Raw genomic sequence first — 24,895 nt, forward strand, 5'->3', positions numbered from 1 at the left:
GAAGTATAAAGACAGTGACTCTTTAGAGAATGATTTTTACTATTGGATATAAGCGTGACCGAGAAATAGATGTACACACAGATGATGCACTGACCTTCTGTTATAACTCGTTCTGAAACCAGATCCATCGTTTATACTCGGAGACAAAGCAAGAAACATTCTAGAAAGGAAAAGATTCATACTTCTATTAGAGAAATACATTTTTAGCTAAGGTATTCCAGAGAAAGTGTAAAATAAGTTTTAAATGCTTCCTTCATGTTCTCTGTGCGGCCTTATTTGAATGGAGCTGCATTGTGTACAAAAGAAGACAGAAGCATCCAGCACCTCTATTGTAGGGATTGTAGGCTTCACATCCGCCAGGGCTCCTTTGGTCAATGAGTTGTGTCTTACCACGTCTGTTGTCCTCTTTATTCAGCTGAGAAAAAAATGCCTATCTTTCTGTTTCATTGAAATCTCCCAAAAATCCAACCGAGTTCACTATACCATTCTCATCTTCATTTTTTCCAATTCTGTTTTGCAGAGGTTAACAGAAGATAGCTAAAAAAAAAAGCCGGTAAGTGCCGTCCGTGTGGTAGGTGTAAATTCAGCAGCTAATCCCAAAACACGTGATCACTTTGAAGGAGTACGACTAATATGATGTGGTCTTATCACATAGGTCGATGGAACTCATCATGATAAGTTTATCTTTCATTCACCTAAATTGCCTAGGAGATCTCAAATGATTGGTCTGTTCTCCAGAAAATATTAATTTTTGAGGTTTTATTGCAGTCATATTTTCCTTCATGACTTCTCGTTGTTGAACTTTGCCTGATTTACTGATTAGAATTGTAGTCTGTTAACATTTATCTAATGGTGCAATCCTATAGCCTTTTCTACACACCTAGTATGAAATATTAAAACATGCAGAGGAACCAAACCCAGAGTTTTTTTTTATAAACTATTCTAAGTAGGAAGCATGGCAATTTCAGACCTGAGTGCTGCAACAAAAGCCAGGTAATGCAATACTGCTGCAAATCAATAATAGCTACAAGTCAGGCAGATATACAAGATTTTGTAGCATCCAGGTCTGGAGCAGTTAAGGGATTATAGTCTGTTTACCTCATCATTTAGGATTGAAGGGGATAGTGTCAGTGTCCTTGATGATCTAGGGCAGTAAAGAGGTTAATGTCAATATTGAGGTGGTCAAGGACAGTGAAGGGGTTAATGTTAGGATCCTTGGCATGCCTTCGCAGAGAGAGACATGTCTTTGATTTTCTGCACAATTTCATTCTTGTTTCTGAAGTCCATGTATAGATGTTCCGAAATCTTAATGAATGCTTCTTTTATATACTCTCCATCTGTGAAGGGCTTCCCGTGCTTGACTATTTCCTGAGCGGCCACAAAACTAGCATATGTTGTGGAATTTGCAGACTTCACCCACTTCTTGAAATTTTTTTTTGCTCGTATTAACCTTCCTCATAAGTTCTGCAACGGCTTTTCGTCTCTCATCTCCATCTGGATATTTTTCAGCAAAGGCTGTGTGTTTATTCTGGAAATGTCTTGCAATATTCGACTTTTTGTTGTTTGTTGTTAGTCCTATGGGGATTACGTACATGCACGGCTAATAGGTTCCCATCTTCCATATGGAAAGGCCTCCTAGTAGAATAGGCCAAATTATATCGGTCCCTAGATCTCAAATTCCCTAGCCCACATCTACCCTTGCACCTACTGTACTAGCGGACCTCACTCTACAAGATATTACCTCTGAGACTGGTCACTTAGATTGGGGTAAGATCTTTGACCTTTCAAAGGTCAAAGCTGCCTCATTTCTAGCCTTTATGGCCTTTCGGAAGGATTTAACACTCCTTGAAACGTCGCTCCGGCCTACTGATGATTCCTCTTGGCTGGAGAAAAGGCTTTCCTCAACTCGCCTCCCGTCTAAGCCCCTCTCTACACTATATAAGGAGCTGCTCTCCTCCGCACTCCCAGATTTTACAGTTTCTGAGGGCCTGGGAGAAAGAGCTCTCAGTAACTGTCTGAGCCTGACAAAGCTTTTATTCTCACACACTCCCATTGCTTCAACCGCTGCATCAAGATCCAAGCTAATTCCTACAACTTACTGACGAGATGGTATAAGACGCCAGAGTTTCTTCATAGGCTCAATCCTGACATCTTGGACCTGTGCTGGAGGTGCAGAACAGAGGTTGGCTCGCTCTCCCATCTATGGTGGCATTGCAGTAAAATCCGCCCCTTTTGGTCCCAGGTAGAAAATTTGTTGAACTGGATCTGTGTTTCACAAGTACAGCTAGACGCTAAATTGATTTTGCTCTGACTCCCTCTAAATCCAATCTCCCGACCATGCTTCTCACCGCGGCTCACTTGATTCCCCTCCTTTGGAAGAATGACACCCCTCCCTCCATTTCGACATGGATTGAGAGAACAGACCAAATATTTAGATTTGAGGAACTGGCTCATTGGGAAACTCATTTTAGACCTCAATTTCTGAAATTATGGCTTCGTTGGAAACAATTCCGAAATTTTTAGACTCTTGAAAGGGACAACATCCCACACACCTCCCTCCTAATCCCCCCCCCCTACTCTCCCCTTTGTCTACCCCACTACTGTTTCTCATGTTTACACATGTTTTTTCTTATATTGCAATTAGATTGATGTCATTGTCCGGGACTGAATTAGATACTGGATTATGCTGCCAGCAGCGACTGGCTTTTCGGGATGATGTGTCTTGTCCTTCTTGACAACTTGCCTCTTAATAAAAAGAGATTTGGTTAAGAATATAACTACTATAATACTGCCTCCTATGTACAAGAATATAACTACCATGGGGGGCGGAGACTGACTGTCTGCCGGACCAAATGCATGTGAGAGAGCTCCTCTCCATGTGGACCTGCAAACTGGTAAATTTTGCTACCTAGCCAAGCAAAAAATGGGATTTTTTTTCTTACAAAGTCTCATATTCCACTAACTTGTGACAAAAAAAAAAAAATTCTAGGAACTCGCCATGCCCCTCACGGAATACCTTGGGGTGTCTTCTTTCCAAAATGGGGTCACTTGTGGGGTAGTTATACTGCCCTGGCATTCTAGGGGCCCTAATGTGTGGTAAGTAGTTTGAAATCAAAATGTGTAAAAAATGACCTGTGAAATTCTAAAGGTGCTCTTTGGAATGTGGGCCCCTTTGCCCACCTAGGCTGCAAAAAAGTGTCACACATCTGGTATTGCCGTACTCAGGAGAAGTTGGGGAATATGTTTTGGGGTGTCATTTTACATATACCCATGCTGGGTGAGATAAATATCTTGGTCAAATGCCAACTTTGTATAAAAAAATGGGAAAAGTTGTCTTTTGCCAAGATATTTCTCTCACCCAGCATGGGTATATGTAAAATGACACCCCAAAACACATTCCCCAACTTCTCCTGAGTACGGCGATACCAGATGTGTGACACTTTTTTGCAGCCTAGGTGGGCAAAGGGGCCCACATTCCAAAGAGCACCTTTCGGATTTCACCGGCCATTTTTTACAGATTTTGATTTCAAACTACTTACCACACATTAGGGCCCCTAGAATGCCAGGGCAGTATAACTACCCCACAAGTGACCCCATTTTGGAAAGAAGACACCCCAAGGTATTTCGTGATGGGCATAGTGAGTTCATGGAAGTTTTTATTTTTTGTCACAAGTTAGTGGAATATGAGACTTTGTAAGAAAAAAAAAAAAAAAAAATCATCATTTTCCGCTAACTTGTGACAAAAAATAAAAAATTCTATGAACTCACTATGCCCATCAGCGAATACCTTAGGGTGTCTACTTTCCGAAATCGGGTCATTTGTGGGGTGTCTGTACTGTCTGGCTATTGTAGAACCTCAGGAAACATGACAGGTGCTCAGAAAGTCAGAGCTGCTTCAAAAAGCGGAAATTCACATTTTTGTACCATAGTTTGTAAACGCTATAACTTTTACCCAAACCATTTTTTTTTTTTACCCAAACATTTTTTTTTAATCAAAGACATGTAGAACAATAAATTTAGAGAAAAATTTATATATGGATGTCGTTTTTTTTGCTAAATTTTACAACTGAAAGTGAAAAATGTCATTTTTTTGCAAAAAATTAGTTAAATTTCGATTAATAACAAAAAAAGTAAAAATGTCAGCAGCAATGAAATACCACCAAATGAAAGCTCTATTAGTGAGAAGAAAAGGAGGTAAAATTTATTTGGGTGGTAAGTTGCATGACCGAGCAATAAACGGTGAAAGTAGTGTAGTGCAGAAGTGTAAAAAGTGGCCTGGTCTTTCAGGGTGTTTAAGCTAGGGGGGCTGAGGTCGTTAATAGCTACTTGGATGGCACCACCATTCCTCGAGAGATAAACACGGCACATATCAAGCTGCTACCAAAACCTGGTAGGGACTTGCACATGGCTGCTTCGTACAGACCCATATCATTAATAAATACAGACATAAAAATTGTGTCCAAAATTCTGGCGGAGAGATTAAGCAACATATTGCTCAAGTTAATATCTACATCGCAAGTGGGTTTTGTCAAAGGATGATCGGCTGTTACAAACTTAGACAAGGTTAAATTGAGGCCGGCAGCTCATCCATCACCATCCCTACTAGCTATTGATGCAGAAAAAGCGTTTTATAATATGGGCTGGGGATGGATGGGAAAAGTGTTGGATTCAATACGTGTGAGGGGACCATTTAGGAACTATCTGACATCGCTATACACAAATCCATAGGCTAGAATAAATAATTCAGGATTTCTTTCCCCTGCGTTGCATAATACATAATGGGACACAACAAAGATGCCCTCTATCACCATTACTGTTTAATCTGACACTCGAACCACTCCACACCACACCATTTTAGAGTGATAAAGATAGGGTCGACAGAAATAAAACATGCACTTTTTGCAGATGACTTACAGGTTTTTCTAGAAGATCCACAAAGTGATTTAAGCACACTACTACAACATCTAAAGGAATTTGGGTGTGTATCAGGCCTTAAAATAAATGAGGATAAAAGAGAATTGTTACTACTGGGACAGGCGCAAAACTCCTATAATCTAGCCTCACTCTTAGGTAGAACGCTAGTCAAAATTGCAACATCATAAAATACTTGGGCCTTAAGCTGGGACGAACCCCAGAATCATTATACAACCTGAATTACCCACCCCAGATCCAAAAAATACTTAAAGACATAGAGAATTGGCTACACTTGCCTTTGTCAATAATGGGAAGATGTAATTTACTAAAATCAAGATTGAGGGACCTCTCCCCTGAAATTTCCGAGATGGTGCCCTCAGGAGTCCATTTCTTATGTGGTCCCATGAAACTTGTCTGATACCAACGGCAAATTATGATGCACAAGGAATGGAATATACCACGGAAAGAAAAACTGCAACACTCCTCCAGTCAGTGCAAACAAGTGTTTTTTTAAGGCATTGTCACAAATCACATGTTATCAAGCGCACACTTGTCCTTACCCAAGCTGCCACCATTCATCAGGTTAAGAGTAGGCTGATGGAAATCCCTTGTTACATACACTCCACCTTCAGAGGAAAGCACGGCACTCACAGGAGCGCTGGTGCCTTCTCAAAAAGCTGATCGTGGGGGTCCAGAGGATAGGTCACCCGTTATAAAATATTGAATCCCCTTTTAACTAATGGCTTGTTTCTGTTTCTGGTTCTGGGGATTGGGTAAATGCAGAAGAATACCAAATGTCAATCAGAATCCCAAATTGTGCCCCAGAAATGTCCAAAATACCTCTTTTTTTTTTAGCCCAGTTCGGTAGAGGGTGTAGCTCCCATTCTTGGCCCAACCTACTGGGAAGGCATACATGTTTATACACCACCTCTCTCACTCAGCTTGCAGATATGAAATAGCAAGTTTCCTTTCATCCACTCTGATGGCGATACGGCACCATCATGTTTTCATAATGGATGTTTCATCATGCCTGTTGTTTTAATACCAGATATGTGTAGGGGCCCCAGAATGGGAGATCCTTATTATTATGCAGGAATATCAGCTGTGGCGGATCTGGTGTTTGGATCTCTCGTGATGATTCCAGTTATTAATAAGTGCGTTGTACCAGGAAGGAGATACAACCTATGATATTTCTATTGATCCTCTGGTATTCCAGCTGGAGGGGATGTATATTCCCCACATAGGGTCCAGACTGCACGACAATGTACATGTGACACACTCCCACAATCTCATTACAGAAAATGTAAGAGACGGAGTAGGCAAAGGGACTCTCCTAGTACACATTGCACATTGAGATTGCAGGACATAAAATCATACACTGATACTAGAGACCACAAGGTAGACCTCTGTTTATCACAGGCATCAAACAAAGCGACATGTTGACTTAGATAAGTGTTTCTGAAGCCTGAGAGACTTATGCAAGTCACAATCTCACTTTGTCTGATGCCTGTATGTGAATAAACCGCAGTTTGCATTGACTGGAGAAGTGCTGCAGTTTTTCCTTCCTTGGTGTGTTTGGGGTTCTGAGCCTGGACCTGACCCGGAATTCCTAAGAATGGATATATCCAGACCGATGGACTCTTGCTGCTGAATCTTTTCTTTTTGCACAAGGAATATAGCCTTTAACGATGTTAAACTGGAATTTATTAATGCTTTAGCTGCAATGTCTAACATAGCCGATGTACATATGGTGGTGCTGTTATGGAAACAAGCAGCAGTGTTTTTGTGATCCTAGAAACCCTTTAAGAATGTCCTTCATTAACCGATTTCACGTTATTGGGTGCCTTCTTCTGTCGGTTATATTTTATACAACGATAGATAACCCTGGCTGAAGTTCTTGAAGTTGTTGTAAGAATCCTTCTTTTTCCTTGGAAAATTCATTTACCTCAATCCTGCAGAAACAAAAGATAAAGTCAAGGAACAAGACAAGACAAACCTAAGTTATGCCTAGACTACTGCCCGTTCCTGTGTCAGGGCCCTCTCATCCTCTCTTAGGGTCGTACCTGCTGAATAAGTATAAAGGAGGTTGACCCAAGAGAAAAAGAGGAGCAGCATTTGAAGGGAAAATTGCTTTCTGGTCCTTAGTTCAAGTAAGGGCAGTGTGATTGGTAATCAGCTGTAGCTTGGGAAAAAAGTCATTTAGGGCTTCCAGGGCATAGCTAATATTTATAGGGGCCCCAGAAAAGTCGGGGTGGGCATCCAGTCTTTTTGACAGTCCATTTATCTGCTGTGATACAGACTGCAGGAATGCCCAAAGAGGAACCAACGTTGTAGAGCTGGATAGCAGGATGTCCCCACAAAATCCAGCAGAAAATGTCTACCCTTCAGTGGAACGCTTTGCCTCTAGGCTTACTTATAGTTCCTATGCCTTAACAGGACATCTGATGTCTTCATGACACTAGGTCCATTGGGAAAGAGGATTCAGATGGCTGTGGCGAGCAAAATGTATATTTTAATTACTATACTTACTTACTTAACCCAACTAATAACTTTTTTGGAGAGCTCTAACGAGACACGCCATCAGAGTAAGTAATCTACACAATGAACTATGGTACCTGAACTGATAATTGCAACCGAACCCACTACTTGGCCTCTAGACTAGAGTGTCAGATGAAGCAAATCTTACTTATAAATTATAAGAAGAGGAGTTATTCGTTAGGAGAGTTGGGTCATATGAGTTCCCTTGGCTGTACTTACCTAATTTCTTTTAGGGTTTGTGAACTCAATATAAGTTGTTGTATATGTTCAGCACTTGCATCAGTAAGGAAATTATGGCTCAGGTCTAGATGTCTGAGGTTTGGGTTTTTACTCAGTGAGGTCAGAAGATGAGCATATTCATCTGTCAGTTTTATCTGTTGGAGACTATGAGAAACATAAAGTTGTCAAGTAAAAGCATTCACTCTTTACCACCCTAGGAATTTGGAGAGGTTTTCATTAGAGGGAACCTGTAGGCCAGTAAAAGAAAAAAAGGTGTCCACACACTACTTCAAATGGACAATATCTGTCACTTAAACCCTTCACTACCACAAATCACCGGGGATGTTGGTGTCAACCCTTGCACAACCCCAAAATATCACCTCTTAAATTAACATATAAAGAAGTCTAGGACCAAACAACATGGGCATTAACAACATATACAACGGCAGTGTACAGAATCGCACACACATATACAGCGGCAGTGTACAGAATCGCACACACATATACAGCGGCAGTGTACAGAATCGCACACACACATACAGTGGCAGTGTACAGAATCGCACACACACATATACAGTGGCAGTGTACAGAATCGCACACACACATATACAGCAGCAGTGTACAGAACCGCACACACACATACAGCTGCAGTGTACAGAATCGCACACACACATACAGTGGCAGTGTACAGAATCGCACACACATATACAGCAGCAGTGTACAGAATCGCGCACACACACATACAGTGGCAGTGTACAGAATCGCACACACATATACAGGGAGTGCAGAATTATTAGGCAAGTTGTATTTTTGAGGATTAATTTTATTATTGAACAACAACCATGTTCTCAATGAACCCAAAAAACTCATTAATATCAAACTGAATATTTTTGGAAGTAGTTTTTAGTTTGTTTTTAGTTTTAGCTATTTTAGGGGGATATCTGTGTGTGCAGGTGACTATTACTGTGCATAATTATTAGGCAACTTAACAAAAAACAAATATATACCCATTTAAATTATTTATTTTTACCAGTGAAACCAATATAACATCTCAACATTCACAAATATACATTTCTGACATTCAAAAACAAAACAAAAACAAATCAGTGACCAATATAGCCACCTTTCTTTGCAAGGACACTCAAAAGCCTGCCATCCATGGATTCTGTCAGTGTTTTGATCTGTTCACCATCAACATTGCATGCAGCAGCAACCACAGCCTCCCAGACACTGTTCAGAGAGGTGTACTGTTTTCCCTCCTTGTAAATCTCACATTTGATGATGGACCACAGGTTCTCAATGGGGTTCAGATCAGGTGAACAAGGAGGCCATGTCATTAGATTTTCTTCTTTTATACCCTTTCTTGCCAGCCACGCTGTGGAGTACTTGGACGCGTGTGATGGAGCATTGTCCTGCATGAAAATCATGTTTTTCTTGAAGGATGCAGACTTCTTCCTGTACCACTGCTTGAAGAAGGTGTCTTCCAGAAACTGGCAGTAGGACTGGGAGTTGAGCTTGACTCCATCCTCAACCCGAAAAGGCCCCACAAGCTCATCTTTGATGATACCAGCCCAAACCAGTACTCCACCTCCACCTTGCTGGCGTCTGAGTCGGACTGGAGCTCTCTGCCCTTTACCAATCCAGCCACGGGCCCATCCATCTGGCCCATCAAGACTCACTCTCATTTCATCAGTCCATAAAACCTTAGAAAAATCAGTCTTGAGATATTTCTTGGCCCAGTCTTGACGTTTCAGCTTGTGTGTCTTGTTCAGTGGTGGTCGTCTTTCAGCCTTTCTTACCTTGGCCATGTCTCTGAGTATTGCACACCTTGTGCTTTTGGGCACTCCAGTGATGTTGCAGCTCTGAAATATGGCCAAACTGGTGGCAAGTGGCATCTTGGCAGCTGCACGCTTGACTTTTCTCAGTTCATGGGCAGTTATTTTGCGCCTTGGTTTTTCCACACGCTTCTTGCGACCCTGTTGACTATTTTGAATGAAACGCTTGATTGTTCGATGATCACGCTTCAGAAGCTTTGCAATTTTAAGAGTGCTGCATCCCTCTGCAAGATATCTCACTATTTTTGACTTTTCTGACCCTGTCAAGTCCTTCTTTTGACCCATTTTGCCAAAGGAAAGGAAGTTGCCTAATAATTATGCACACCTGATATAGGGTGTTGATGTCATTAGACCACACCCCTTCTCATTACAGAGATGCACATCACCTAATATGCTTAATTGGTAGTAGGCTTTCGAGCCTATACAGCTTGGAGTAAGACAACATGCATAAAGAGGATGATGTGGTCAAAATACTCATTTGCCTAATAATTCTGCATGCAGTGTACAGTGGCAGTATACAGAATCGCACACACATATACAGCCGCAGTGTACAGAATCGCACACACATATACAGCAGCAGTGTACAGAATCGCACACACATATACAGCGGCAGTGTACAGAATCGCACACACATATACAGTGGCAGTGTACAGAATCGCACACACATATACAGCGGCAGTGTACAGAATCGCACACACACATACAGCGGCAGTGTACAGAACCGCGCACACACATACAGTGGCAGTGTGCAGTACCGCACACATACATACAGCGGCAGTGTACAGAACCGCACACACATATACAGCGGCAGTGTACAGAACCGCGCACACACATACAGTGGCAGTGTACAGAATCGCACACACATATACAGCTGCAGTGTACAGAATCGCACACACACATACAGTGGCAGTGTACAGAATCGCACTCACATATACAGTGGCAGTGTACAGCATCGCACACACATATACAGCGGCAGTGTACAGAATCGCACACACACATACAGTGGCAGTGTACAGTACCGCACACACATATACAGTGGCAGTATACAGAATCGCACACACATATACAGCCGCAGTGTACAGAATCGCACACACATATACAGCTGCAGTGTACAGAATCGCACACACACATACAGCGGCAGTGTACAGAATCGCACACACACATACAGTGGCAGTGTACAGAACCGCACACACACATATACAGTGGCAGTGTACAGAATCGCACTCACATATACAGTGGCAGTGTACAGAACCGCACACACATATACAGCGGCAGTGTACAGAATCGCACACACACATACAGTGGCAGTGTACAGAATCGCACACACACATACAGTGGCAGTGTACAGAATCGCACACACATATACAGTGGCAGTATACAGAATCGCACACACATATACAGCCGCAGTGTACAGAATCGCACACACATATACAGCCGCAGTGTACAGAATCGCACACACACATACAGTGGCAGTGTACAGAACCGCACACACATATACAGTGGCATTATACAGAATCGCACACACATATACAGCGGCAGTGTACAGAATCGCACACACACATACAGTGGCAGTATACAGAATCGCACACACACATACAGTGGCAGTGTACTGAACCGCACACACATATACAGTGGCAGTATACAGAATCGCACACACATATACAGCGGCAGTGTACAGAATCGCACACACATATACAGTGGCAGTGTACAGAATCGCACACACACATACAGTGGCAGTGTACAGAATCGCACTCACATATACAGTGGCAGTATACAGAACCGCACACACATATACAGTGGCAGTGTACAGAATCGCACACACACATACAGCGGCAGTGTACAGAACCGCGCACACACATACAGTGGCAGTGTGCAGTACCGCACACATACATACAGCGGCAGTGTACAGAACCGCACACACATATACAGCGGCAGTGTACAGAACCGCGCACACACATACAGTGGCAGTGTACAGAACCGCACACACACAGCTGCAGTGTACAGAATCGCACACACATATACAGCTGCAGTGTACAGAATCGCACACACACATACAGTGGCAGTGTACAGAATCGCACACACACATACAGTGGCAGTGTACAGAACCGCACACACATATACAGTGGCAGTATACAGAATCGCACACACATATACAGCGGCAGTGTACAGTACCGCACACACATACTGTATACAGTCGCAGTGTACAGAATCGCACACATACTGTATACAGTCGCAGTGTACAGAACCGCACACACACATACAATGGCAGTGTACAGAACCGCACACACACATACATTGGCAGTGTACAGAACCGCACACACATATACAGTGGCAGTGTACAGAACCGCACACACATATACAGTGGCAGTGTATAGTACCGCACACACATATACAGTGGCAGTGTACAGTACCGCACACACATATACAGTGGCAGTGTACAGAACCGCACACACATATACAGTGGCAGTGTACAGAACCGCACACACATATACAGTGGCAGTGTACAGAATCGCACACACATATATAGTGGCAGTATACAGAATCGCACACACATATACAGCGGCAGTGTACAGAATCGCACACACATACTGTATACAGTCGCAGTGTACAGAATCGCACACACATACAGTGGCAGTGTACAGAACCGCACACACACATACAGTGGCAGTGTACAGAACCGCACACACACATACAGTGGCAGTGTACAGAACCGCACACACATATACAGTGGCAGTGTATAGTACCGCACACACATATACAGTGGCAGTGTACAGAACCGCACACATACATACAGCGGCAGTGTACAGAACCGCACACATATACAGCGGCAGTGTACAGAACCGCGCACACACATACAGTGGCAGTGTACAGAACCGCACACACACATACAGTGGCAGTGTATAGTACCGCACACACATATACAGTGGCAGTGTACAGAACCGCACACATACATACAGCGGCAGTGTACAGAACCGCACACATATACAGCGGCAGTGTACAGAACCGCACACACACATACAGTGGCAGTGTACAGAATCGCACACACATATACAGTGGCAGTGTACAGAATCGCACACACATATACAGTGGCAGTGTACAGAATCGCACACACATATACAGTGGCAGTGTACAGAATCGCACTCACATATACAGTGGCAGTGTACAGAATCGCACACACATATACAGTGGCAGTGTACAGAATCGCACACACATATACAGTGGCAGTGTACAGAATCGCACACACATATACAGTGGCAGTGTACAGAACCGCACACACATATACAGTGGCAGTGTACAGAATCGCACACACATATACAGTGGCAGTGTACAGAATCGCACACACATATACAGTGGCAGTGTACAGAATCGCACACACATATACAGTGGCAGTGTACAGAACCGCACACACATATACAGTGGCAGTGTACAGAATCGCACACACATATACAGTGGCAGTGTACAGAATCGCACACACATATACAGCGGCAGTGTACAGAATCGCACACACATATACAGTGGCAGTGTACAGAACCGCACACACATATACAGTGGCAGTGTACAGAATCGCACACACATATACAGTGGCAGTATACAGAATCGCACACACATATACAGCGGCAGTGTACAGAACCGCACACACATATACAGTGGTAGTGTACAGAACCGCACACACATATACAGTGGCAGTGTACAGAACCGCACACACATATACAGTGGCAGTGTACAGAACCGCACACACATATACAGTGGCAGTGTACAGAATCGCACACACATATATAGTGGCAGTATACAGAATCGCACCCACATATACAGCGGCAGTGTACAGTACCGCACACACATACTGTATACAGTCGCAGTGTACAGAATCGCACACACATACTGTATACAGTCGCAGTGTACAGAATCGCACACACATACAGTGGCAGTGTACAGAACCGCACACACACATACAGTGGCAGTGTACAGAACCGCACACACACATACAGTGGCAGTGTACAGAACCGCACACACATATACAGTGGCAGTGTATAGTACCGCACACACATATACAGTGGCAGTGTACAGAACCGCACACACATATACAGTGGCAGTGCACAGAATAGCACACACATATACAGTGGCAGTGTACAGAGTAGAGTTGTTGCGATACCAAATTTTTGATTCGATTTTGATACCATAAAAAAGTATTGCGATACTCGTTACCATTCAATACCATGCAAAAAAATAAGCAAAAAAAGCCACGTGCACTCCGCATTTTTAAAAAATTACGAATCACGCAGTTTTATTTAATTTTTTTCTGTTCCGGCGTTCACCACAAAGATTTTTTTTATATTTTAATAGTTTGGACTTTTCTGACGTGGCAATATCTGATATGTTTATTTATTTATTGTTTATATATTTTATATGTGAAATTGGGAAAGGGGGAGATTTATACTTAATATTTTGTTTTTGTTTTTTAAACATTTAAAAAAAAAAAAGTACACTTTTTATTTAATAACTATTTCCCCCCTTAGGGGCCAGAACCTGGGATCTTTTCATCCCTTGTCCTATTCACCCTGATAGATCTCTATCAGGGTGAATAGGACCTCACACTCTCCCTGCTGCTCTGTGCTTTGTGCATAGGGCAGCAGGGAGCTGACTATGGCAGCCAGGGCTTCAGTAGCGTCCTGGCTGCCATGGTAACTGATCGGAGCCCCAGGATTACACTGCTGGGGCTCCGATCAGAAGCTGCCACTCCCACCAATGAAGAGGAGCGAAGGGAACCCTGTGGCCACTGCCACCAATGATTTTAATACTGGGGGGTTGAGAGGGGCGGGCGCACTGTGCCACCAATGATTTTAATGGGGGGACGGGAGGGAGCACTGTGCCACCAATGATAATTAACCCTTAATACAGGAGGCGTGTACTGGTAGCAGATCAGCGGCAGTTAACCCATCAGGTGCCGCACCTGAGGGGTTAACTGCTGCTGATCGCAGCTCCCTGTCAGAGGCAGAGTGTCGGCTATGTGATTCTGCTGCCGGCACCTGCCTCCTGTATTATGTGTTAAAGACGACCTTATATGGATCCAGAATTTAAGTAGCAGGCTACACAGAGCGGCGCCCAGAGATGTCCCAGCACTTACTATTATTCCTGGGCGCCGCTCGGTTCGCCCGCCGTGCCCCATTACCATCTCCTTCTCCATATGCTAATTACTATCGGAGCAATGGGGAGGAGAAATCAGCTTCTCTCCTGGGCGTTCCTTCTCCTTGCGCTGCGATTGGACAGCACTACAGCCATGGAGAAGGAACGCCCACATGATGCGGACCCACTGCGTCCTACCTACCTCCTCCGCTCCCCCGATGCCACCTTGTTCACCCCGCTCTTTGCCAGCAGGTCACACCGCCCGGGTAACTCCTTCCCTGCCAGACTGTCCGAGAAGTCCACGTAGAGGCGGCGGAGTGCCGGGAGCACCCCAGATTACTGGGGGGCAGCCATGTGAGGGCAAATACCCGGGCGCCAGGACAAAATTCATGATCGCCATGGCGACCTGGCGCCTGGGATTTGTCGAACCCTGACGTACAGTACTAGAATATATTTGCTCAGATGAGCTGAAGTTATTGCTTCGTGAATTCTCGCAAGACTTTGGGTAATTACTTCAGAAATTAATTTCTACTGTTAAAAACCTTTTACCGAACTCCTATTTGGTTCCAAATGGTACCTTGGATTCGCTCATCCCTACCCATTAACATAGCTAACCACACCCACTCAAGTGGAGTGAGTAGTGTAAAAATACAAAAAGTCGCAAAGCACAAACAAGTGCAAAAATAGTCACAAAAGCCCTATTTGTACGACTTTTTGATGCCAGAATTCTGAAGTGAAGGTATGATAAATCAGGGCCTATATTCATATCATATTGAGAATAATGTTTTTAGGCTTAAAAATATAATAAATATTGCTGGTTTCTTTATATTCATATATTGTGCCTGTGAATAAACCAATAATAGGTTTTAGTGTTCTAATTAAAAAATATCTAAATATAGTAAGGCCTTTTATGGTTATTATATGATTATAAATGACTTATTATAGTATAGCCCAGGGGTCAGCAACCTTCGGCACTCCAGATGCTGTGAAAATACAACTCCCAACATGCAAACTTACTGGGCTGCTTTTGTAACTCCCACAGAAGTGAAAGGAGGATTTTGGGAGTTGGTTTCAGAACCGGAGGAGGTTGCTGATCCTTGGTATAGCCTTTCATTATGGGTTAAATGAGAGAGAGAGAAAAAGAGGGGAGGGGGAGTGTGCAGACCACAGGGGGCGTTACAAAGCAGTGCTCAAAGGATTCAGCCCCGCTTCCTGGTGCTCAAACTTCTCATTTGCATATAAATAAAAACACAGATATTCTCCGCAGCTATTTAACATACAGACAAAAGTATAGTTTTAATCAGCATGATGAGCCCTACCGGCCTGTATGCCTGGTTTCATAGGGTTGCAAATATTTTCTGATATTTATATGTGAAATTTGACACAATAATATTATACCATGCGCTGTTCAGGGCTTATGTTATGTTTTGTCACTGTGAATGTCATATGGTAACCAATGCATATGGCCACAACGGAGCATTCCTATGGCTAGCCACAGACATGCGGGTTGCAGTTCATATGTGGCTGCTGGTTGGTGGCCACTTCTCTAATGGCTGTTTCCATTTTCCCAGAAACTAAGAAGGATCTAATGAGAGGGTAAAACAATCTCATAGAGCATAAAGACTTAATATAGCTACTCACAACAAATGTGATATGGTGCAGGTTGGAGAGGAGAGAGTTGTCATCAAGTTATGGATATCTGGACCAGCTAAATTGTTCCTGGATAGATCCAGTTCTGTCAGGCTCAGGTTCATACTTAATGCTACTGCCAATAAGGAACATGCTGTGCTTGTTAAAGAGTTATTCCTCAAACTGTGAAAAGAATATAGAAGTTGCATGTTATGGATGTAGATGATCCATGTTGCTATTGTAGTCTTCTCCAGGCTATAGGACAGTAGACTGGAGACATATCTTTACAATAGGTCTAGTCTGTTGGAATAGCACATTTTTGGAGAATTTAGGTTCTTACCTCAGTTTTTGTAGCTTGGAGGTGGGGTGTGTTAGCACTTGGTAAATTAGCTGCATGTCACTATCTTTCAGGTCATTGTTTGAAAGCCTAAACCAATGCAATAGAAAATCAACAAAGGTTGGTGAATACAACTATACGCAAAATGGGCTTAATGCGAGAGATGCAAAGACAGAGAGAAGGAGAAGGAGGTATGGGCATGGCAGATGGGAGGCTCACCTCAGGATGCTGTGCTAGAGGCACAACACTCCTAAACACGTGAGGAGATCACCACAGGCTGCTGCGCATTCATATTAGTCACCAGGACTGGCCACCCGTGTTAAGCCAGCAAAGGAAAAAGGTAGCAAGAACCTTGCACGCTGCTTGTCTGAGCGAGGAAAAGTAGTAGAGGTGTACAAATTCAAACTTCTTTGTTAGATACAAGATGACGCATTTTGGGTGCCTAACTAGCCCCTTCATCAGATCAACATCAATGTTTATTGCTACTTTTTTGCTTTTTTTTTATATGAAAGATGCACATTGAATTTCAGTGCAAAGTTGTTTTAGAAATGTCATTATCAGAATCAAATTGACTTCCTACCTGAGTTTTTGAACTGTGTGCAGGATTGTAGTTAATCTCTCCAAGCCTTCGCTTTGGATAAAACATCTATCTAGGTTAAGGCAATTGGTATCTCTACAGGAATCAAGGATAAAAGCCAAAACGGTGCAGTCCACAGGTGTAAGGTGAAATTCAGAAAAGTCCAGCTGTCCGTGTGGCCCTATGGTACTGTAAACAAGGGGTTTATTGCGGGACTCAAAAAGATATGTCAGCAAATTCATTTTCTCACGAGGGTCTGTTTTTGGCCCCCATTTTGTTGCAATTTCCTGGCTGAGCCACCTAATAACCTGCTCGGAGGCTGAAGTTTTATCTCGTAGGTAAGGCTTCAGAAGAGATATAGTAATTCCATCAGAAAGGCCACAGAGAAATCGGATAAACATTTCACCACGGCCATCGTCAAATCTGGCTTTGTCAAGTGACAACTGCAAGTCTATCTCAGAAAAAATTAAGTAGTGATGTAAAGCTGAGAAGAACTCCTGAATGGTGAGATGTAGGAAGGAGAAGGTCGCAGTATGGCTCTTATTCTGATACGTTTCTATTATAAAGCTGGATAGTAATTTCGATGTGATGTCCACTTGAAACAGTTCAAAATCTTTTCTATCAAAAGTAAGAATGTGATTCATTATTCCATATTCTGCCATCTTCCCAGTGGATTTCATGACCTCCACAGGACATTCAGTATCGATGCAATGATTAAGGAGGGTGTTGGCCACATAAGATACAAAGAGCTGTGTCACTGTTTTTGGTAGACTCAAAATCTGTTGATCGCTGATTATAGATGAGGCCTTGAAACACATGGATAATACTTTACAGACGATCCAGCAGTACGACGGGATGTAACAGAATGTGTACAACATGTCATTCTCCCTCACGTACTGAAAAGCCTTGGCAGACAATATCTGGTCATGGAAAAAATGCTCAAAGTACAGCTTCCTTTCTTTGGGAAAGAATCCCATGATCTCAGAAAACCTTTGGAAAACACTAATGTCAACAGAAGCCATTTTGGTTGGCCGACTGGTTAACAGTATTGAGCACCCTTTGAGAAGACTTTGTCTCACCAAGCTAACCACAATTATGCCAATGTTGACCTGCTCTTTGGTGTTAGAGCTTGTCTTTTCTGAAGCAAAATCAATGTTGTGATTACTTTCATCTAGACCATCAAAAATGAAGAGCAGCTTTTCTGGATCCTGTAAGATGATATCAAGTTGACTCCATAGATAAGGATATTGTTCAAGGATCATCTCATCCAAACTGACTTTATCATATTTATTTAGTTCCCGGAATTTGAAGAAGAAAATGAATGAAAATCTTTGATAATGTTTCTTGTTCACCCAGTCAAAGACAAATTTTTGCATTAGAGTGGTCTTTCCAACTCCTGGTACACCACTCACCATGACTGCATGTGGTATGCAGCCAGATCGGTGGCACCAGCGAAACAGCCTGTTGGGTGAAATCCGTTCCAAAGCGCTATGTGCTTTTCTCAAATAATGCTCATGTCTCCCTCCAGTTTCTATTATCTCATGTTGAGAACGATTCCTGAACTGCTGAGTGGAGACAACAATTAGATCCAAGTAGCAAGAAGAAATGCTACCGCTTAGTCTAGGTCCTACAAGTCCTGGAGCTTTGTGTTCTTCTAAATTTTTGGTCATTTCCTGTAGATTTTTCTTGTGACAATCATAGGTTTCTACAAAAAATGGTTTCAGAATATAATTGACATATAAAATACCACATTTTCCCCAAACTGAGATAGACAAGCATAAATACCCCCAAATCTATTATGTTATTTTATAATTTAGTTTTCACCTTAAAGGAGTTGTCTCATCATGGACAATGGGGGCATATCGCTAGGACCTGCAACTATATCAAGAACAGAGCCCTGCAAGGTGGTGGCTGGAGGACTCTTGTCTGGCCCCCACCAAGCTGGCTCCCCATAGAAGTGAATGGGAGCGTACCGCGCTCGGCTATTTTCACCGGCCCTATAGAAAATGAATGGAGGGCGGCTGCGCATGCGCAGTGCGCTCTCCTTCACTTGTGTGGCTCCATTCTCAATATAGGTGCGGGTCCCACACCTATAAGACAATGGGGGCATATCCTAGCGATATTGTCTATGATGAGACAATTTCTTTATTGCGTTAAGATGGGTATACATACTAGATTGGGCAAACGCCGATTTTGGTGGGGCCAGCAGACTGATGTTTATGTTCTAATTCTCCTGTATAATGTAATGTTGCAGAAAAAAGGGATCAGGTATGCTGAATTTTTTACATCTAGAGATATGCCATAGGTGCCTGGCGGTTGTGTGCTCCACTCTTCCCATTTAGAACAGTTGTATACTTCTCAAGCAAAGCATGCATATTCATGGAAGGAATAGCTGTCAGTTGAGCGGATATCCAGGCAAAAACAATTGAAGGTATATGGCCACCTTTACAGACCATGTTAGCTCCTATTCTAGTAATGTGAGAATCTGGTTTCCCTTGCAGAAAGGAACTGTGTAAAGGATTCAGCTCTTCACTGCAGTGCTGATTTTATTGACTTCAGTGGGAACAGTGCCGTAGAAGCAAGTTCCGTCCACTAGAAGGTTGATGGCGCTTTGTACTTTTGCTGCCGACGTCTAGTGAAAGATGTCCTCCAAACAACTGATCAGCGGGGTGCTGATCAGATAGTGATGATCTATCCTGAGGATAGGCCACCATCTACTAAAAGCTGGTTAACCCCTTTAGATGTGTTGTCTCATCCCTACTACCATTATCTATATTTCTTGGCCAAAGATTTTTATTTTTTTTACGCAGCCCCATATACATAGAATTGAGCAACAGGGCGTATCCTCGACTTCATTCAAACTTCTTGTGTGTGGTGAGGAGGATCGGGGACCCTCTGTATACAGTAGGTGATACAGTCAAATGTGTGAAATCCACTGTAAGTTCAGAGTTGAATCTCATTGTTTGCATCATTTACCATTTAGTTGAAATAACTGGTGTCCATATTTATCCAGCTGGATCAGTGACACTAATGTAGGACCTGCAGTAAAAGAAACATAGCAGTAACCAGTAATTCGATACTTTTTAAATTAATAGTCCCAATCTCAACTGGAATCCATAGATGACCAGTGTTCCCAGTTCTTATGGTTCAATTGCATGATAGAAAGCACAAGAGTGTTCGCAGCTTAATGAGAAAAGGAACACAAGAGACACACGGGGGAATCTGCATTAGTGTACGTTATGCCACAACATTTAGGTGAATCTTGCTATCATATTCCTTTCCCTCCGCTGCTTTCTTCCTAAGGATCAGACTACACACGGGTTTGCTTGTAGTCTGTTACTCTGGAAACTCAGATCTACATAGGACATTTAGGATAGTCAGGATATTCTTTCATGGAGACTATTTACTAAGTTTCTTACTGTATTTTAGATGTTTTTAACCAAGAAAAATAAATTTTTGTGTACTGAGAAGATAACTAAATGATAATGATCATAGAGTGTCCAACGTAGGAACGTCTTGGAAGAACAGAATAGCTGCTCTATTGTAGATTGTGCCAAACAAGCTATGTTTTTTTGTTTTCCTGGATTAAAACATTCAGGTCAGTTGGGTTATGCACCTGAGGTCACACTACTGTACTACTTTATTCAGTCTTACTCTTGTGGAGACCTGTTTTAGCTTATATAATTTGTATCAGTAGGGCAGTTATCAACAGCGCCCCTAGTGGCAGCGACAGGGCAAAAATGTTCGCAATTCGCAACATCAATAATAGCACATCGTCATTGTTACCTGTTTGGCTGAATTCGGCCAATATTCCAATCAGATTAGGGTGTTGGTAATCATTCTGTAGGACAAAGAGGCTCTCCCACAATGCTAGCACAGCATCTCGGCCGACATCCATAATGTCTTGTATCAGACATTCAGAAAGCACAGAGGATCCTAATTCTTTCTCCATTAAGGGGTAATTTTGCTAAAAGAACAGTAGAATTACAGGCATTATAATTGTACAACATCACAGATCTTCAAAGCTGCAATTTCAGTCATAACAAAAGTTAAAGGGCGCAAGGCTAGTCATCTAATGTGTATGGCGGGAGACTGTACTGTCTGTGCGAGGGGAGATATAACGCTACCAGAGATGTCTGCCAGTGGCTTACTCCCCTCTCCCCATTCAGAGCGTTGGGACAAATAGCTACCCACCAAAAAAAGCAATCGGCTGAAAGCAATTTAATGTATATGGACAGCCTGAGTGAAGACATGGGCCACCAAAAACATCTCCATATGGCCTTCAGGGATAAATTATCTATGTGGGTCCAGGTTAAGTTATACTGATATTGTTGATACCAGATGACCATGTTATCTATATACCTGGCTGATCAGACATATATACAATGAGGCGTTTCTAGAATACCACCTCTATCTAGACAGATTTTCAACTTTATCATATCCCATGAACGCTGGCCATCTTCATTGGCTATTTTTAATGCAATTCATGGTGTATGTCTTATATAGATTTCATTGTAATATCTTAGTCATTAGTACATGGTTGTCTAAAAGTTCAAAGAAGGGATTGATTCAGGTTTTTGGTCTCAAAGAGTAGCTGTGGGTTGTATGCAGGTTGGATAAATCAGTCCCTTATCCATCAACTCATCAAGGTATACCGCACTTCATTCCACAATGTGAAAGACATTTCTCTAACCTGACTCATGGGAACATTTCGGGACTTCAGTTCGCTCAAGAGGTTCTGCGTGTCCAAAATCTCCACCATATGTTTCAGGTCATTCAGGAAGTAGTCATTTAGAATCCTCAGGTTGCACATTTCATACTGAAGCAGTTGCTGTCGGAACCTCTTAATGTCATCTAAAGGAGAAAATGAAATAGGGTCAGCCACCATTTTTGAGAAACACAATGGGAAGCATACAGTAGTTCCTGCTGCTCAAAAAGAAGAGACAAGTAATTAGGAGACAAGATCAAGAAGATGCTGTGAATCATACTCACTACCGATAACTATGAAATTAAAGGGGGCCTAAAGGATTAAAATAAATAGCTGCTTTCTTCCAGAATCAGGACCACACCTCTCCACGAATTGTGTCTTGTGTTGCAGGTCAGTTTTATTGAAGTGAATTGGATTAAGCGCTAATACCGCAGGTGTTTTTTTTTTTGTACTCCTGGAAAAATCTCTCCAATTGAACCATTAACCAGACCAATTTTTGGCCTTGCCTCTTTGCGTTCAGTCGTACTGTAGCATCCTTCCACAAGATGCGTAGGATGAGATGACCAGCTTTGAAAGGAAACTTAATTTTGATGATACTTTGGAGTTGTTTTTGTTGTATCTGTCTATATGTATCTGTTTTTTTATTTTTTACTATAGCACATATCTCTGCTATTACAGGAGGGCTGTCACTGTGCATTACAGCTGTTGCCCCACTCTTCATTTCGAATGCACAGTAGCAGCCCCCATACGAACAGAAAGTGACGTGAGTGATGTTACTGACCATCGGTGACGACCCTTGAACAATTTTTCTCCATGGCTTAAGTTTTCCACAGCTAAGATTATGGTTGTCTTCAAACTTCAACCCAGAATTCCTGTCCAAGCAAAGTGGTAGATGTTAATGTTGTCATAGTGTTCAGTATTGCTTGACGTCCTTCTTAATCTGTCCCATCATAGTTATAAAGTAATTAATATTTAATGATATATTGAGATGTGCAAGTATTACTGATGACTTCTACACGCCTTCCTGATGTATGCTGGACCTCCAGATACTTAGAATGTGTCCTTAGGAATGTGCACCTGTGTTGCCGGTCATGGCAGATGTGAAATGAAGGTTACTTTCTCTAAAACTACTTGGGTGTAAAAAATTTCTACTTCCTCCACATCTAGAATAATTTTTACAGTAAGTGACAGATTTGGTGTCTTGTTATGTATGGTGGTTGGCTGTTTGTAGGATTTAAGATCAGGTTACAACTGTGTGCTGGTTCAGGATCAATGAATGTAACTGAGACTTTTCTTTAAACGTTTTGTTGAATTCATTTTTATAGGGTGGCTGCTGTGTTATGGATTGTCCTAATCAGGACTGCAGTAATCTAGGAATGTTCCTATCCACCAAGGAAGCACATACCATAGAGGTAGCCTATGCCAATATGGGGCCCCTGGAGGAAGGGAGTCTGCTCTAAGTTGGTCATCATTTTAATGGGTGGTGGGAACCTCCAGACAGACTCCACTGCTACTGCATTATTAGCAAACATAAAATGTATTTGAGTAATGAAAACTGGGATGGGGCAACTAGGACTTCTTGTCTCAGGTGGCCAGGAGTGTCAGGGGGGCTTTTCTAATGTGTAAGTTCCAAACAGGACCCCAATCTTCGGAGAAACATCCCAATCAGGGCTCCAGTTAACCTAACAATATACCAGTCAGGATGCCAGTCCTCCCAGTAATGTCCCTATCATGGACTCCACTCTTCCCAGTGATGTCTAAATCAGAACTCTAATCGTCTGAGGTATTAGGGTACTTTCACACTTGCGTTGTGAGTATCCGGAAATCCAAACGCAAGCGGATATAATTTGCATACAGATCCAGATGCGGATCCGTCTGACAAATGCATTGAAATACCGGATCCATCTCTCCGGTGTCATCCGGAAAAACGAATCCGGTATTTTTTTTTTCCACATTTTTAAGGGTCTGCACATGCGAAGACCGGATCCGTCAATGCGGCACTAATACATTTCAATAGGAATTAATGCTGCAGTATTTTCTCCGTCCAAAATACCGTAAAAGGACTGAACTGAAGACATCCTGATGCATACTGAACAGATTGTTCTCCATTCAGAATGCATTAGGATAAAACTGAAGCGTTTTTTCCCGGTATTGAGCCCCTAGGACGGAACTCATTACCGGAAAAGAATAGCGCTAGTGGGAAAGTACCCTTACCACAGGCCTCATAGGAATTTCCCAATCAGAACCACAGTTTTCAGGAACATTACAGTCAAGACCCCAATCCTCTGAGGAATGTCCCAGTCAGAACCTCAGTCCTCCCAGGAATGTCCCAGTCAGGACCCCAATCTATGAATGTACCATTCAGAACCCCAGTCCTCTCACAAAATGTTCCAATCAGAACCACAGTCCCCAGAAAAGTCCCAATTAGAACCACAGTCATCCCAGGAATGTCCCAGTCAGAACAACAGTCTCCTCCTGAATGTCCCGATCAGAATCCAGATCAGAACAGTCCTCAGGAATGTCCCAATACGAACCACAGTCTTCAGGACCCTAATCCCATTCAAGAATGTTCCATTCAGAACCCCAATCAACACACAAATGCCCCAGTCAGAACTCCAATCCTCACAGGAATGTCCCAGACAGGAGCTAAAACCTTTCGGGAATACCCCCTTTCAAGACCCTAGTCGCCCCGGGATTCTCCTGTTTCTTCCTAGTCTTGCCCTTTGCCCAGCACGCCTCTCCTTTTTGCATTTCAGAAGTAGCCGTACTGCCACATTGCCGCTTCTTGTGTGGGGACAGTCATCATACGGTGGAAATGTTTGACGACATTTGGATTGTTTTTAGGACAATGTTATTTTACTGTAAAGAATTAGAAGCAGAGTGTTTTACCTTTCGGTGCCCTCCTGTTATTCCTGAAAGTGAAACTAAACAGGAACATACGGAGATGACGAAACTGCTTCTGGTTAACTCTGTACAGTCTGGAAGGAAGTATGTATTTTGTTAAGGTGGAATACTTT

The 24,895-nt window shown here is 42.6% G+C and overlaps 1 protein-coding gene across 1 annotated transcript; it reads right to left on the reverse strand.

Annotated features, from left to right (window-relative positions):
- Nucleotides 1-1,916: 1,916 nt before the first annotated feature.
- LOC120982051 (NACHT, LRR and PYD domains-containing protein 3-like) lies at nt 1,917-24,807 on the reverse strand. Its single transcript, XM_040411930.1, has 11 exons — nt 24,768-24,807; nt 22,660-22,750; nt 21,864-22,024; nt 20,957-21,137; nt 20,147-20,209; nt 17,174-18,875; nt 16,597-16,683; nt 16,269-16,439; nt 7,672-7,836; nt 6,612-6,866; nt 1,917-1,927 (listed from the first exon to the last, which is right to left on the reverse strand). The coding sequence occupies exons 2-10, from the start codon at nt 22,691-22,693 to the stop codon at nt 6,779-6,781; spliced, it is 2,652 nt and encodes an 883-aa protein (XP_040267864.1). The 5' UTR covers nt 22,694-22,750; nt 24,768-24,807; the 3' UTR covers nt 1,917-1,927; nt 6,612-6,778.
- Between the last annotated feature and the right edge of the window lie 88 nt (nt 24,808-24,895).

The sequence above is a fragment of the Bufo bufo genome, chromosome 11, assembly GCF_905171765.1.
Source record: "Bufo bufo chromosome 11, aBufBuf1.1, whole genome shotgun sequence".
NCBI classification, from domain to species: domain Eukaryota; kingdom Metazoa; phylum Chordata; class Amphibia; order Anura; family Bufonidae; genus Bufo; species Bufo bufo.